This window comes from Triturus cristatus, chromosome 6, assembly GCF_964204655.1.
Source record: "Triturus cristatus chromosome 6, aTriCri1.1, whole genome shotgun sequence".
Classification (NCBI taxonomy): domain Eukaryota; kingdom Metazoa; phylum Chordata; class Amphibia; order Caudata; family Salamandridae; genus Triturus; species Triturus cristatus.
In genome coordinates, this window is record NC_140589.1 from 1,227,950,019 (window position 1) to 1,227,966,466 (window position 16,448).

At 43.3% G+C, this 16,448-nt stretch overlaps 1 protein-coding gene across 1 annotated transcript in view; it reads right to left on the reverse strand.

Moving 5' to 3' along the window:
* SYTL3 (synaptotagmin like 3) overlaps positions 1-16,448 on the reverse strand; it is a 523,043-nt gene that overhangs the window by 483,280 nt on the left and 23,315 nt on the right. The window contains exon 2 of the mRNA XM_085612149.1: positions 10,822-11,365. Coding sequence (XP_085468275.1) covers positions 10,822-10,931 — 110 coding nt within the window. The 5' untranslated portion in view covers positions 10,932-11,365. The remainder of the gene's footprint in view (positions 1-10,821; positions 11,366-16,448) is intronic.

The following is a 16,448-nucleotide window of genomic DNA, read 5'->3' on the forward strand; positions in this document are numbered from 1 at the left end:
ATCTATGGCCGGGGAGGATCCGCGGACCCTACCCGCACCGTGAGCGCACCCTCCCCGAACCAAGCGCGCACCCTCCCGATCGCGCTCTGTATGCTAATTGGCTGTCGAGTGTCTGTCTACATTCGAAACCAGGAACTGTTGGCGGCCATTTTCTGCCTCAGTAGAAGCGAGGCTGAAGAAGCAAGGGGAATAAGTGTGTAAAACATATAAAGGGGGCAGAGTGACAATACTCTGACCCTCTAGAGGTGCTAGGACCCCCTGGGGTCCCATTTTTTTTTTTAAACAGCAGAATGCGCGCACGGTGCGCACATCCTACCGCGTTGGGTGCACGGATTCTCTCGCGTTGGGTGCGCGGATCCACGGAAATGTTTTTTTTTAAAAGACAAGAAATCATTGGTTGTATGACTACTTTCTACACTGAAAGGTAGGGTGTATATTTCTGTTTTTTAAAGGTATGATTCTTATTGGTTGACAAAAACAGATTGTAAGGAACATTATATATGATAAGCTGATATGTTGAAAAGTCAAGCACACTTCCTGTCTTGTTTAGCAACATTGTGTGCTGAACTTGTGACCTGTGTGCTCAGTGCAGTGTTCCATGAGCTGTTTCTATGGTAACAGGTAGAAGGCAGATTGGGGGAAGGGTTGAAATGTTTTTCAGTTGGAAAGGGTTGAAATGTTTAACCAATAGAAATGTGTGTTTGCTTTTGAGTTTATGTGTGAAGGATTGTGATTTGATGTTTACATGTATATGTGTGGAAAATGAAAGGGAAACTTTTCCATTCTTTGTTTTTGCTGAGAGGTGCACAGTGCAGAGATTCTGTAAAAGAAAATATGGTGAGTGACTGTTATACTTTTTAATCTACAAAACAACTTGAAAGGTGAGTTATTTAATTGTGAGGGGATGTATGTAGACTATTTTGATTTTAATCAGACTAATGTATTTCTCATGCTAAAGTGTAGGGAGTACTTTTTTTCTCTACAATCTTATTGACAGTGTGTGTGCATGTAGAAACCATTCTGTGATAATCAATTGTGTTTTTCATGTGTTTGCAGACAGATAACTGTGCTGTTTTTATATTTTGGTAGAATTAGAAACCAGTCATTGATTATGAATTTGTGAAATGAATTATGTTATGTATCTATACTAAAATGTAGTACTTCTTCTAGATGAAGAAATGTGTTTTGGTATAGTGCAAGGGATAGTGTTGTTTGTCTAGAATCACACAGTGAGTATGTGTGCATTTGGGAACCACTGTGAGAGAAGCATTTGGTAACATCGTGTATTTGCTGACAGATACCTGTTTTAAAACCTGTCATGTTGTCAAGTTTTAGTAGCATTAGAAGCCAGTGTTTGCTTATGTATTGATAAAATAAGTCATGCTTTGAGACTAATGTGCTGTACTTTAATATGTAGATTGTGTGTAGTCTCCTTACCCCTTGCACAGTAGTGAATGAGTTTTGGTAAGCTGCTAGGGATAGTGTTGCTTGTCTAGAATCACACTGTGAGTCTGTGTGCATTTGGGAACCACTGTGAGAGAAGTATGTGGTAATATCGTGTATTTGCTGACAGATAACTGTTTTAAAACCTGTCTTGTTGTCAAGTTTTAGTAGCATTAGAAGGCAGTTTATGCTTATGCTTTGATTAAATGAGTCAGGCTTTGACACAAAAGTGCAGTCCTGAAATATGTAGATTGTGTGCAGTTCCCTTACCCCTTGCACAGTAGTGAATGAGTTTTGGTAAGCTGCTAGGGATAGTGTTGCTTGTCTAGAATCACACTGTGAGTTAGTGTGTATTTGGGAACCACTGTGAGAGAAGCATTTGGTAACATCGTGTATTTTCTGACAGATAACTTTTTTTAAACCTGTCATGTTGTCAAGTTTTAGTAGAATTAGAAGCCAGTTTTTGATTATGCTTTTATTAACCCCTTCAGCGCAGCGCAGATTACCGCGCCGTGCTGAAGGTCCCGTGCGCGGGCGGGGCCATGACGGAGCGGTTCCGTCATGCGCACAGAGCAACCGACGCGCATGACGGAACCGCCCCGTCACTCGCATCGAAGGGGTTAAATGAGTCAGGCTTTGACAGAAAAGTGCAGTCCTGAAATATGTAGATTGTGTGCAATTCCCTTATCAGTTCCACAGTAGTGAATGATTTTTGGTAAAGTACTAGGTATAGTGGTTTTTGTCTAGAATCACACTGTGAGTCTGTGTGCATTTGGGAACCCCTGTGAGAGAAGCATTTGGTAACATCGTGTATTTTTTAGCAGATAACTCTTTTAAAATCTGTCATGTTGTCAAGTTTTAGTAGCATTAGAAGCCAGTCTTTGCTTATGCGTTGATTAAATGAGTCATGCTTTGACACTAATGTGCTGTACTTAAATATGTAGATTGTGTGCAGTACCATTACCTCTTCTAGACTAGTGAATGAGTTTTGGTAAACTGCTGGGGATAGTGTTGCTTCTCTAAAATCACACTGTGAGTCTGTGTACATTTGGGTAAGGATTGTGAGAGAAGCATTTGGTAACATAGTGTATTTGATGACAGATAACTGTTTTAAAATCGGTCATGTTGTCAAGTTTTAGTAGGTTTAGAAGCTATTCTTTGCTTATGCATTGATAAAATGAGTCAGGGTTTGACACTAAAGTGAAGTACCATGTACTATTCTCTTCACTGTGCCAGAACTGAAAATGTAAATGTTTTACCCAGGCACTAAGCTAGCAGTAGTCTGATGATTTAGTCAGTTTCCAAGTACTCATGTTGTGAACCATACATTACCACATAGATTGTTTGAAATGTCTATGTAGTATGCATGCAGTCTTCTAACATACTATACACTTGTCTTTCACATTTTCAATTCGCTAGTCAGTTTCCATACACTTCCAGGAAACACCCTGTAACTCCCTTTGCAGTCCTCTAGTGACCCATTCAGCATCATGTACTAATCCATTCACTGTGCCAAAACCCAAACACTTATAAATTCACCAAGATACTATCTTTGGAGTACTCTAATCATTCAGTCAGTGCCTAAGTATTCATGCACTGAGCCAGGCCTTAGCACATGGACTGCTTCAAACCGCTATCCACTATGTATGCAGTCTTCTAACCACCTAGACACTTGTCTTTCACACTTTCAATTCCCTAGTCAGTATCCATACAGTCCAGCAAACATCCTGTCACTCCCTTTGCACTCCTCTAGGAACCCATTCAGTACCAAATACTAATCCATTCACTGTGCGAAAAACCTACTACTTATAAATTCACCTAGGCATTCTCCTTGCTGTACTCTAATCATTCAGTCAGTACCCAAGTAGTCATGCAGTGAGCCAGGCCTTAGCACATGGACCGCTTTAAATGCCTATGCAGTATGGATGCAGTCCTCTAATCACCTACACAGTTGTCTTTCACACCTTCAATTCCCTAGTTAGTATTCATACACTTCTAGCAAACACCCTGTCACTCACCCAGTGTGTCTCCTTATAGTACTGTAATCATTTAGTCAGTTAGCATGTAGTCTTTTAGTGAGGTAGGCTTTAGGGCATGAACTGCTTCAAAGTAGTATGCACTATGCATGTAGTGTTTTAACCATAGTCACACTTGTGGTTCAGGGCTATAGTTTCTTAGTCAGTTTTTATATAAAATGTGTTTGTACAGTAATGGAATAGTATAAATTTGAAAGTTATTAAAATACATTTATTTGTGATTCTTTTTTACAGATACAGAACAGGAGTGTTTCTCATCTGTTTGCACTCTTCTCGTGCACGATTGTTTGGATGAAGGGTCCTTAGGTGTTTCATCATACTTGCTGTGCCGCACGAGTATTTTTTGTTAGGATCCCCTCGTAACAGAACTCTTTTGCAAATCTTGCGCGTGACGAAGGTGGCATTGGTCTTTGTTTGCCCCTCGAGAAAAGTAAAAAATGTCCACACCACTGAAGAAAAACGTTCTTTGGGTGGTGCCTCCGCCAAAAATTCATCCTCAGAAGTATGAGGTGATGCAGGTGATGCCTGCTGCCCTGAAGCCATTTTTGATTGAAAAAAGTTAGAGCTAAGTGTAAACTTAGTCTAAAAAATCTTCTTCTCTCCAAAGAGATGGTGCTCTAAAGAAGGTCAAAGAAGAATGATTGAAATGGGTGGGGTCTTTCAATGGTTAGAAGAGGAAATGTAATGAACCTATCAAATCTCTTTTTTTGCAGGTCACATGGGATCCGCGCACCCTTCGCTTACGCAGCACGCACCCAGCGCGCAACCGCGAAATTGAATTAAAAAAATTATAGGATTAGATGTCAAAATATATTAGTTTTAAGACTAGTTTAGAGTTTGTCTTCAATTAATATTCACATGAAATACATATATATATGTTTTTTTAAATGTTAAATATTTCGTGGGATCCGCGCACCTACCGCGTCATAGACGCAGATGACGCATCGCGGAAGCGCGTAATTGTCGCGTTACGTACATCGAACGTGTCGCGTATAGGCTTGGAGTCGCGTACCGGTCGCATTGCAATCGCGCACTAAACACGTACCCAACGCTTACCATGCGCGGATGCTATCGCGTAGGGATCGAGAACGGTGCGCTTAGGGTGCGCGGATCCAAAAACATTGAAAAAATATATATGAAATAAAGTTTTGCACATATAGTTAATAAAATATGTTTGAAAAACCCATTAAGTTCAAATAATATTTTTTAATTTTTAAAAGAATTAATTGAAAAAATAAGTGTAAAAAATGGTGATAAAAAAGTATTCTAAAAACAACGTAATTAATGAAATTGACACACTGAATTTGAAAAATATACAAATCCAATGAAAATCATGGAACATGATATCTTCAGAGATAAGTTATAGATAGGATTTAGCATTTAAAAAACCTTTGAAATTCACCGAAAAAACCATAGGTTTCATGCACGTTATAGTTAGGAATTGTCATTTAAAAAACCTTTGAAATTCACTGAAAAAACCAAAGGTTTCAGGGGCGTTATAGTTAGGAATTGACATTTAAAAAACCTTAGAAATTCACTGAAAAAACCATAGGTTTCAGGGGTGTTATAGTTAGCTGGACATTTCCCTCGTACAAAACCCTAGAAATTCCCCTGTTATAGTTAGTTCAGCTAACTATAACTCGCGCCCCCGCAATGCACTGCTGATGACGTCACATATTACATCACTCATGACATGGTCAGTGACATCACTCATGATATCACTCATGACATCTCAAATGACATCACTGATGACATCACTGATGATGTCATCCAGTGACTGTGTGTTTCTGTAAAGTTTAAATATATTTTATATATTTATTAGTGAAAGGCCGGTGGAAGAATGAGTGGGTGTACAAGTGTGTGAATGGATGATTTTCTAGGTGTGTAACTGACTCTATAAGTGAGTCATTAAATGTATCTTACTGCGGACTAGTGACTAAACTGTGTGAATGTCTGTATGTGTCTGTGTATAGGTGTATAAGTGGCTGCATGGTTTTGTGAATAGCTATATGAGTGTCTATATGGGTTATTGATTGGTTGTCTGACTATCTGTATGGGTGCCTGAGTGTTTGTGTGGGTAGGGTTTGTGTGACTCTATGCATCGATGTGTGAGTGGGTGATTCTATGGGTGCATGGTTTTAAGAGTGCATCTGTGATCAACTGTATGGTTGGGTGAGTGTATGTATGGGTGTGTTAGGGATTGAATGTATATCTCAGTGGTACATGTGTGACTAACTACATATGTGAAAGGCAGTGTATATGCGTGTAAGAGTATATAAGTGGGTATATGTGAGAGTGTGTAATTGTGAGAGTGGCTGTATGGATGAGTGTGTGCTTGTATCAATGATTGCATAAGAGCGAAAGAATGTGGTACTATTTTTATGAGTAAGTGAACTTGAGTGTGTTTAACTGTATAGGTGAGTAAATTGGACTGTGTTTAATTACTTGCACGACTGACTAGGTGTGTCAGTACCTCAATGGATGATTGGCGGTCTGTGAGTGTCTATATAGGTGTATAAATGCATATGATAGTCTTGTATGGAGTGACTAAGTATGAGTGACTGTACAGGTGAGTGAGTGGAGGTGTATGTAGACCTAAGAGTTAATGAGGGGGTATGTAGCTATTGGTATTGGAGTATCTATGGTTTTGAGAATGGACGTCTGAAATTTTGAGTTGGTGTATCAAAGGTTAAATTAGGGTGTGAGAAGATGCAGTAATTTATCACATGGATGATGTCATCAGTGATGTCATCAGTGATGTCATTTGAGATGTCATCAGTGATGTCATGAGTGATGTCACTGACCATGTCATGAGTGATGTAATATGTGACGTCATCAGCAGTGCATTGCGGGGGCGCGAGTTATAGTTAGCTGAACTAACTATAACAGGGGAATTTCTAGGGTTTTGTACGATGGAAATGTCCAGCTAACTATAACATCCCTGAAACCTATGGTTTTTTCAGTGAATATATATATATATATATATTGCAAACAGGTGAGAGGCGATACCACAGAACGCCTTTTAAAAACTGCAAACAATCTTCTTCATATCAAAGAAAATCCTGCACTCAAATCCTTCAACAATTACCATTTATTAGCAGACAGCACTTGCAAACAGGAGCAGGAACGCATTCCGGCTGTAATCACAGCCTTTGTCAACCCCAAGAGCACCATTTTTGATTCCTATTTAAACGTTTTCAACAAGTGATACCATTTGAATGAAAATAAACAAGTTACTTTCATTTAGTATTCCCTTTAAAATGAAAAGACACTGATGTGTTTCACAATCGCTTGTCGAAAAAATAGTCAAAATTTCCTGCGTAATAAACAGTTCTTGCAAAATAAATGTCCACAGTGAAAAAATTGTGCGTAATTCATTCATCGCGTGAGCATTGTTTACATTACTTTCTAACAGCTTTATCCATATCTCACTTCTCTCCTGGCTACATTCAGGGTCTGGCAGCTTCTCATTTTATCTATTGATGTTGCACAAATCACCAAGGTAATTGCCCACTCCGTCTTTTGGAACACCTGCCACCAGCCCCTTCTAATAGTCTTAAAGGGACAGAGTAAAATGTCTCACAGTGCCACACACACACGTCAGACTATATCATTGATCACCGTGGTGCCAAATATTTCCAGACGGGTCTAAAATACATGCCCTTTGCTGCCCGGCAAGGGTGTTAGAAAACCTGAGCAATATTTTCTTGACTTCACAGACATTACTTTGCTGTTATTCTGAACGTTTTAATGCGTAAGGAATGCTGAAATGTTGTGTATGTTAGCACCACCAACAAACATAACACAGCAAACCATTCCCAACCATAACAGACCAAACAGTTTTCTGCACACATTAATAAAGAGCATAAAAACTAGGGCAAAATCAGTTTGTGGCATTACCTATTTAGTAATATTAAAAAGTAGTACAAAACTATTATCCGTGGACCCACTATATGATGATTAAACCATAAAATCTCCCCTGGGTGGATCCATCTTGTTTCTCTTCAACACCAAACAGTTTTATGCTCTGGACCTGCAGTCATCCATAGTGAGGACAACATTTTTACTCCCACCGTCTGGCTCATGTCCTGAAACCATCCCCCCACCCACTCAATCCAGTGCCACAGCTTCCAAGCTTCCTCTCTGACAACCTGATTGCCAGCAGATGAAACACTATTATAGGGCGTGTAAATTGTGTGAAATTTTTTAGAATTAAAGATTCAAACCTAATTTGCTTCTGTCGCGTGTAGGATGATGTGGGCTAGCATTTGAGCATTAGCATGTATGTGGCATCAAATATGGGGCAGTGTATGAGATGCAGCCTATGAGTGGTACGTTCTGCACAAAGAGACAGCAAGTAAGGAAAAGAGTATGATTTTTAGTCTATGAGTAGTAGGGCGGAAGCAAGAGCATATAGGAAGTAGCCTATATGAGCAGCAGGGTGTGACCATTAATATATAAGTGCATAGGTATCAGTCAGGTATGGAAGAAAAAGCATGAGTGGGAGCCTACACATAGGTTATGTTGTAAATATGCACCCTTCCAACCAAACACAAAAAACAAAGTGGAGATATATGCTAAACAGTGCTTAATTTGTTTAAAAAAACAGAAGTGCCTGGGCCCTCATCAGAAGACCACTTCCGCTTGCAGCTCCCACTGTCAGCTCTGCCAATTACAGTAACAACACAACTACTAACCATCACACTCGTACAAGTGTGACAATTTTGGCCATTCCAGGCCCCCAAAGCTACAAGAATGCCTTTGGCGGCAGGTATTAGTCATTTTTAACGTATATTGAATTAATGAACAACTGTTGTTGTGCTTGTCTCCAAATTAGACAAACTATGCCACCATGTGGCAGACTGTCATGAATTACGGTGTTGACAATCAAGTGCTGGTGCTCAGCAACGGACGCCATTGGTTCAATTTAAGCACAGATGCAACAAATGAAATGAGCTCAGATCCTCGTATGGGCCAAGGAGCACTATAAAATTGCAACTATAGTACAATACAATATTCTTGTTAGCCTGTGAGCAGTAGGCAGGGACGCTAGAATTATGCGATTTTGTTGTTGTGGCGTTTACCATATAATTATGGGCTTGCCACATTCACCAAATAATCCATCATCTGCTGCATAATTTGCAGATTTCAACAAAATTTACATTTAGTTTCTAGCTCAAACAGATCAAATCTTACTAAAATTGTGCCACAAGTGCATGTTAGAATGCATTACCATGCTCTCTACAAAGGTTAATTAGTTATTTTTCAATTGCTAATTACGGTAGTCATGTGCTAAACTGGTACAAATTAGGCAACCTTTTGTCCAGACATAATCAATGTGTGTTAAATAAAGGGTGGGCGGAATCGGCGGAGTTTCATTCTGCGGAATTCTGCAGAATTAAATTAAAATTCTGCAATATTCAACAAAATTCTACAAAGGGGCACAGTAGGCATCGCAATGTGCAGTGCATACCCCTCGGTGCCCATACATAAGTATGAAAGAGCACGGAGGGGTGTCTGGTGGCTAAGTGGACTAACACGCCCACTGTAGGGGGCCTGTGTTGGACCTCATGTTTACAGGTTCAAATCCCAGCGGGTCCACTCAGCCTTTCATCCTTCTGAGGTCAATGAAATGAGTACCATTGAGTTGGGTAACAATAGACATGTTATTCAGTGCCAAGATGCCCACAGGTGAACGTGTGCTTTACAAATACACGTTATGTTACTCCAGTGCATACCCCTCGGTGCCCGTACATATTTATGTAAGGGTGCCAAGGGGCATGCAATGTGATGCAGTGCAGTACATACCCTTTGGTGCCATTACTTAAGTATGTAAGGGCACTGAGAGTTATCCAGTGTAGTGCATACCACTCAGCGCCCTTCCATACTTATGTAAGGGCACTGAGGGGTATGCACTACACTGCAGTTTTACTTTACAGGGCTGGAAGAGGAAACAGTCCCTCTCTGTTTAAAAATCACTGCAGATTAAAGTTTAACCCCTTCGCTGCGGCGCGAATTCCGCCGCAGCGCTGGGGGGGTTGGGGGGGTTGACGGCGCCGCTGTGCTCATGACGGAACCACTGACGGCGTGGTTCCGTCATGACTCCACCCACTGCGCTAATCGCCCGCACAGGCGGGGAATTAGCGCCGCGTGGGAGGAGCGGCCGCCAACGGCCGCAGCATGACGGAACCACTCCGTCATGAGCACAGCGCACCCGTGGCTCATGACGGAGTGGTTCCGTCATGAGCGGGGAACGGGTTAATCTGCAGAGCGTTTAAACATAGAGGGACTGCTACACCTTTTAGCTCTGTTTAAAACCATTACAGTGCTGATTCATTCTTTTAGCGGAGTAGTGGAATTTATCAGTAATTCCGCGTCCATGACTAATGTGGGATTACTAAATTCCTCCAAATCTGCTGGTAGAATTAAAAATTCCACCCACCCCTAGTTAAAATGAGAAAACAGTGAAATAATATTGCCAGAGAAATGTAGTGACCCTGCATAAAAGTGGTAGTATGTGATTAGTAGGGCATGAAGTGTAGCAAATTCATTTTAGCGTATGAGGATCAGTAAGGAAGTGGTTATCGTCTAAGTGATACCCTACGAGTGGTAGCCTAATAGTGGTAGAATCCAAACGGTGGCCTAGGAGTGGTAGAATATGATTGGTTGTACAACGGGTAGCAGTTAAGTATTTTTGAAATGCGTGCATATCACACAGGAAGGTATCCTGGTGCCTAAAGCGGTGCTGCCCTGGCTGGGGACTATTGAAAGAGACAGGTTTTCAGTATTTTTTAGAAATCTAGGACTGAGCTGAAGGCTCTGATGGGCAGGGTGGGTTGTTCCAGAATTTAGGCGCTAGGTACGGGAAGGCACAACGCCCGGCTCCAGCTCTTCCTATGTGGGCGACATGGGTGAACAGCAGGCTGGTGAAGTGAAAATGTCTGGCAGGGGTGTGGAAGCTGATGGGGCTGTTCAGGTATGCAGGTCCTTAGCTGTGCAGTGCTTTGTAAGTATTTATGGTAATTCTATTGTAATTGCATTTATATAGCGCTTACTACCCCTGACGAGGCCTCAAATAGCTTTTTTGGCAAGTAGCACGCTACTCTGGAACCCAAAAAGGATTAGTGGTGAATTAGTATAGTGGAAAATCGAAATAATTTAAGCAGAGGATATGTTAGTCTGTTATTTGGATTTAAAAGGATAGTGGGGGGATCGAAGAGGGAAGGTTTTGTATTTATATAGCGCTTGCTACCTCTGATGAGGTGTTGAAGCGCTTAAGTGTGTGCAATGTGAAAAAGGGTGCATTTGTGAAAGTGTAGTCAGATAAAAAGACAAACCGTACCTTATTCGTTCCTCCTCTACTCGTCGCACTAATTGATCTCGGTATAAAACATCCAACACCTTCTCCCGCTCCATTTCCTTGAGGAAGTTCAGATTTAGTTCTTGCGCCATGTCTGGCTTGTTCCTCTTGTTCCCGAAGTGCCGCCAATCCGCGCTGCTCTCCGTGTTCCCGCCAAACAATGATTCTGTGACGTAAGATCCAGCACGACCCCAGGAGGGCTACCAGACCGCCCAGAATACTGAGGGCAAACCGTCACTCAGCTTTGGTCCAGGTTGCGGGAAAGAAAGATTTCCATCTCCTGACAGGTTCTGGAGGCCAGCAATGCAAACTCATCACTTCCACGCGCGTGACGCGGGCTTCCAAGCACAAGCCAGTCAGATTCTATGACTACAAAGATGACAAAGAACCAATGTGAGGTCCCAGGTGGCTTCTCTGGTGTAATTATCAAACTACAGATTCAGGAAGGGATTGAAGATTGAAAAACATTCATGATGAGTTCTTCAGGGAAAGTCACGAAGCGGACGTCATTTTATTCCTTCAGCCCCTGAATTTGGAAGAAAAAAAAAAAGAAAAAAAAATTAATGCCACCTGCACACCTGGAGCTTGTTCCGCAGCACATCTGAAGCAAGCACAGGAATGTCGAGCGGGAGCGCGAGGCACGTCAGCCTTTCACGTGACCTCGCAGGCGTTTTATGAGAATTCAATACACCACTCAGCCTCGTTAACAGCAACACGCACCTTACTTTGCAAATTCGGAGAAAGCTTTTCCAGTGGCTTTAATGGCTAGCAGGATGCCAAAGTGCTTTGCCGTTTGTACAGACAGGATGGTAGAAAAGCACACACAAGAGACTTTTAAAATGTATACAGTCATATATAGGTATGAGCGGACAGACGGGCGGACGCAGAACTGGCCTGAGCTCAGGCAGCGCCCATGGCAAACTAGGTTTAGTGCCCCCTCCTACTCGTCCTCTTTAACTGTGTATGTACTGAAAATTTGGGAGAAGTGGGAGGAAGGAGATGAATGGAAGATTAAAAAGTGCAATGAAAAGAATAACAGACAAAAGCAGACAAGCGCGCCAGCAGTCCTAAACAAGCACTGGCAAAGCCAATAGGTCTCGCCTATGGGTGAGCTGTTGGCTTTGGCAATAGGATTGGGGTTGTGAACCGGAAGGAGTATTAATTAATAAGTGCGCATTAGCGTAATCATTTACAGTAAGAAACTTGTCTCTATTTTCACTTTACTCCTCACAGTCACTGCACAACATAAAAACGACAATGTCAAAAAGACAGCTTGTACTCCTATTGGCTTTGGCAATTGGGTGGGGGTGAGGTGGGGGTGGATAAAGCAATTAAAATAGAATTTAAAAAAGCGCTATGAAGCCGCCAGCACTGGCCACTGCATGAAGCTTTTCCCCCCTTAATTGGAATGGGGAAGAGACCTGGAACCAAACTAAGCAGTTGAGGGAAAGTGGCAAATATGAAATGACACTGAAGAGAAGACATATGGGGCAGGTGGAAGGGGTGCACAGAAGCGCATGGTACAAGAGCGACGGGGTTGAGAGAAGCATACAATGGCCTACTCCGATCGCTGGTTAGGAGGGAGGACGGTCAAAGGCCTGCAATTTACATTTACATGCTCATCAATGAAAGTTGTGGAGAGGAAACTATGGGTCTTGCACACAGAGGCAGACCGGGGCTATTGTGATGAAAGTGATTGTCAGCTTGTCTCTTTACGGTGTACGCAGAAGAGTTGAGGTTGATTCAGAGACTGGTTGTGGTGAGCGACAGTGCATGAAGGATGGCAGAAAAAAGCAAAGTTTGTGTGCTCGAAATCAAAAGACGGGAACTCAGAAGGGAGGAGACAGAAAAAGCAGCCGACGACAGAGGGGATAACTAAGGACAATGCGGAGGCGAGGGGAGATGGAGGAAACAATAAGCACGAGCAACAAGTTAGACAAGCAACGACAAACACAAGCAGATAAAGAAAACAAGCAGGAAGTGGGATAAGGTAGGGGGTGGCAAATGGTGTGCACTTTCGCGGCCGCTTTGATGTTCTCAGTGGCCGCGCGGCTCACTGAGAACATCAAAGCGGCCGCGAAATGATCACGCAGGCTGCCAAATGGTGCGCGCGCCTGGCGCACATGCACTGTAGTTGGTGGCCTGAAAGCACTGGTTTGCACTTCCAAATCCCCCTTTTACAAAAGCTCTCGCGAGAGCAGCGCTAAAGCGCTGGCTCAGGCGAGACCTAAAACATGTTTAAACACACATAAATCGCAGGGACACTGCTGCACTAAGCACCTGCAGCCCTCTGGAGTTAGCGCCCTGGGCGTGGGACCAGCGCGCACACGCCGAAGGTGGGGCCTGGGCAGACAGATAACAAGCCTTTGCAATGCAATAGGTCTCGCATTTGCGAGAGTTTATGCTATTGGCATTGTAAATGACAATGCCTTTTATTTATTTGTTTAAAAAACCAACACATTAATAAAAGGCATTGTAATCTACAATGCCAATAGCTCAAACTCTAGTAAATGCGAGACCTATTGCATTGCAAATGCTTGTTAAATCCGTGTGCACTTGACGAGAATAATGGATAATGGTCCCGAATACAAAGGATATTATTTTGTTGAGTGTCTCAAACTCTTGAACAAACATTCTCCGTGAAGAAGCAGAGCCTCGCATGCCCTGATAGGAATTCTGTGGACTTTCTCTCTTCAGTCTTGTGTCAGCGCTCTGCGTTTGAACGGGAAATATTTATTTGCTGAACCTCAAGAAGTCCTATTTTGAACCAAGAACAATGGAGATGTAGAAAAGTTAGGAGCGAATCAGGTAGAAATTAGTCCGAAGCAAGGAAAGTTGTGGGCTGTCGTAAAATGCGGTCCTTGTCAGTGAGGTCAGATGAGACCCTGGACATGACTCGTGAGACACCCTTGTAAGACATGTTATTCTGGACATAGGAGGTCACTGCTAAGGGCATTACCAGCTGGCAGCTGAGACCCTGGACAGAGGACACCCTTGTAAAACATGCTAGAATGGCACATTTGAGGCCACTGCCAGGGGCGTTATCTGCTGATATTGGCCCGCTCACAGTGTTTATGGCGCAAATCAGAGCTGTAAAATGCTGACACTGCAAGACATGTGGAGATTGCCAGACTCTCCCAGGCATCTTGTTGACTTTAAAGGAAGCTGAGGGCGCAGAGCCCCGGGTGCTGCCGGCTTCATCCCTGAAGGGAGAGAGCTTTGCGCTTGTAGCCTTTCTGGATTGTAAGGTAGGTCGCCGGGCGGGTGTGTTTAGTTAAGTCCTTAGCACTGATCTGTAATGCACACAAGTGCTCTGCAATGTTTCATGCCTTGCAGCAGTGAGATAAGGGGGTGCAATGGAAGACAGGGACAGGGGAGCTGGCTGGGAGAGTAGAGCTGCCACCATCCTCTCGGTTATCATTGCATGTGACACCCCTATGTCAGGTTTATTTTGGGCAAATGGGCGTGGCTGGTCATGAATGTTCGAGATCAGAGGGACACAGCTTCCCTCCTTCACCAAGTCATTCCCCGCACAATAATTGTGCTCTTTATTAATTAACGTTGTAAAGAGCATTTCCTCCTACCGTCCACCCACTTCACAGCGCTCAGAAGTCTTTGGAGAAAAAGAGCGCTGTTGATACTTCCTGTTGAGATTCCAACGGGCCCACCTTGCTGAGGGTGGGGGCGGGTTCTTAGACCTTCAGACAATCGAAACCTGGCTGGCGTTGTGAGTTTCACAGGTGTAGGGGCGGGACCTGGTGCCTATTTGTATGGTGTTTCATCACTTAACAACAGCCGAAAGTGCTGCAAGGTGTCATCTGCCTTCAGGATAGACAATCGAATGCACATTTAATGCGGTGTCGTGCTGTGCGCTGTTATGCAGGGTTTCTAATATGTTACGCAGTGTTATGTTTCGTAAAGTGTGCGTTATGTTACGTTATGCTGTTTTGTTATACAGTCAGCCCCTTTATATCAGTCTGAGTTGAAGGTGACTTGTGGCGGGTGAGTGAGGACAGTGGGGGAGGAGATGTGAAAATTAGTGTAAACTGCTTGGCAGACCTTATGGGTAAATGCCCCAACATTTTACACTCACTTGTAACGTGACCGTCGTGTGTAAAGCCGTCCAGGACTTTACACTTACTAGCATCGTGACCCTCACTAACAAAGCTGCCCGGCATTTTACACACACTCGTAATGTGGCCCTCACTTGTGAAGCCGACCAACATTTACACTCAGTTATAACGTGACTCTCATTGTAATGTATGTAATTGCATTTATATGGCGCTTACTACCCACCGACGAGGTGTCAAAGCACTTTTTGGATTACCGTGGTTTCGCTGAAGAGGGACTTCAGCGGGGCACACTGCTCAAAAGATTGCGGCGGTTGATCGATGGCAGAGACGCGAGGCGAGCTTGCTGCCCCAGGGTAGTGGCATGCAGAGGAGTGCGCTGCCCGTGAAGATTGCAAGGATTTATGTTGGGCAGCGGTGTGAGGGGAGCATGCTGCCTGTGTACAGTAGAAGTCGGGCAGCGGCATGGTCAGGAGCCTCATACCCGTGAAGTACGGTGGCCTGGAGAAGCAAGCGGTGGGAAGGGAGCACGCTGCCCATTTGCAGAGTAGATAGGCAGTGGCATGCATGGTAGAGTGCTGGCCAGGAAGTTGCAGGCAGCGGCATGAAGGTAGTGCCCATGTGCTTAGTGTAGTCAAGCAGCTGCGTGGTCGGGAGCACGCTGTCTGTGAAGTTGTGGGACTTGTGGTGGCCAGAGGCGTGGTTGTAAGCACTCTGCCCATGAAATTCGGCCTTGTTGCGCGACAGCAACGTGGCAATCACTCCTTCAGGATTTCAGCAGACACAGTATGGTGTGTTCCTTCTGAGCTGCCGTCCTTGTCTGAAGCAGTTTCCTTGACTACCTCAGTGGAATGGACGTGCGCACACCTGGAGGTTGAATACGGAAGCCTTGGTGCGGGCTTCTCGGTCTGTGGATGTTTAAGAAAGTTCCCCTCGGACACAATTTAACCAGAAGAGCGGACGGAAACTGTAGTTAGGCAGTGCTGCTTCCGGAATAAACGGAAATGACGCATCGGATCTACAGCCAATTATAAGCCCCCTAAGAAAAACAATGCCAGTGTTTACAAATGCCAAGCAGCAGGAGAAATTACCCAGCAAAAGGCGGAGTTTCACCCCTGTAATAGATTACTTGATGTCACGGAGAGATAGCGCATGAGGGCTGCCTAGGCGAGACCTAAAAAAAGACCAATGTGAGATGTTTGCATGTGGTTGAAGGACTGATAGACTGATGAAGGATGGATAGATAGATAGATAGATAGATAGATAGATAGATAGATAGATAGATAGATAGATAGATAGATAGATAGATAGATAGATAGATAGATAGATAGATAGATAGATAGATAGATAGATAGATAGATAGATTGTTAGGACATGCGATCATACACTTACAAAACAGACAGGAAAGAGAAGGGGGAGAAAATAAAATACAGTAATAAACTGTGAGCGAGAAAGAAAAAAACATCGAGCAGGCAGCTTCCGCCTTTGTATGAATTATTCAGAAGATATGACAGCTAATGGTTCCGACATATAAATCAT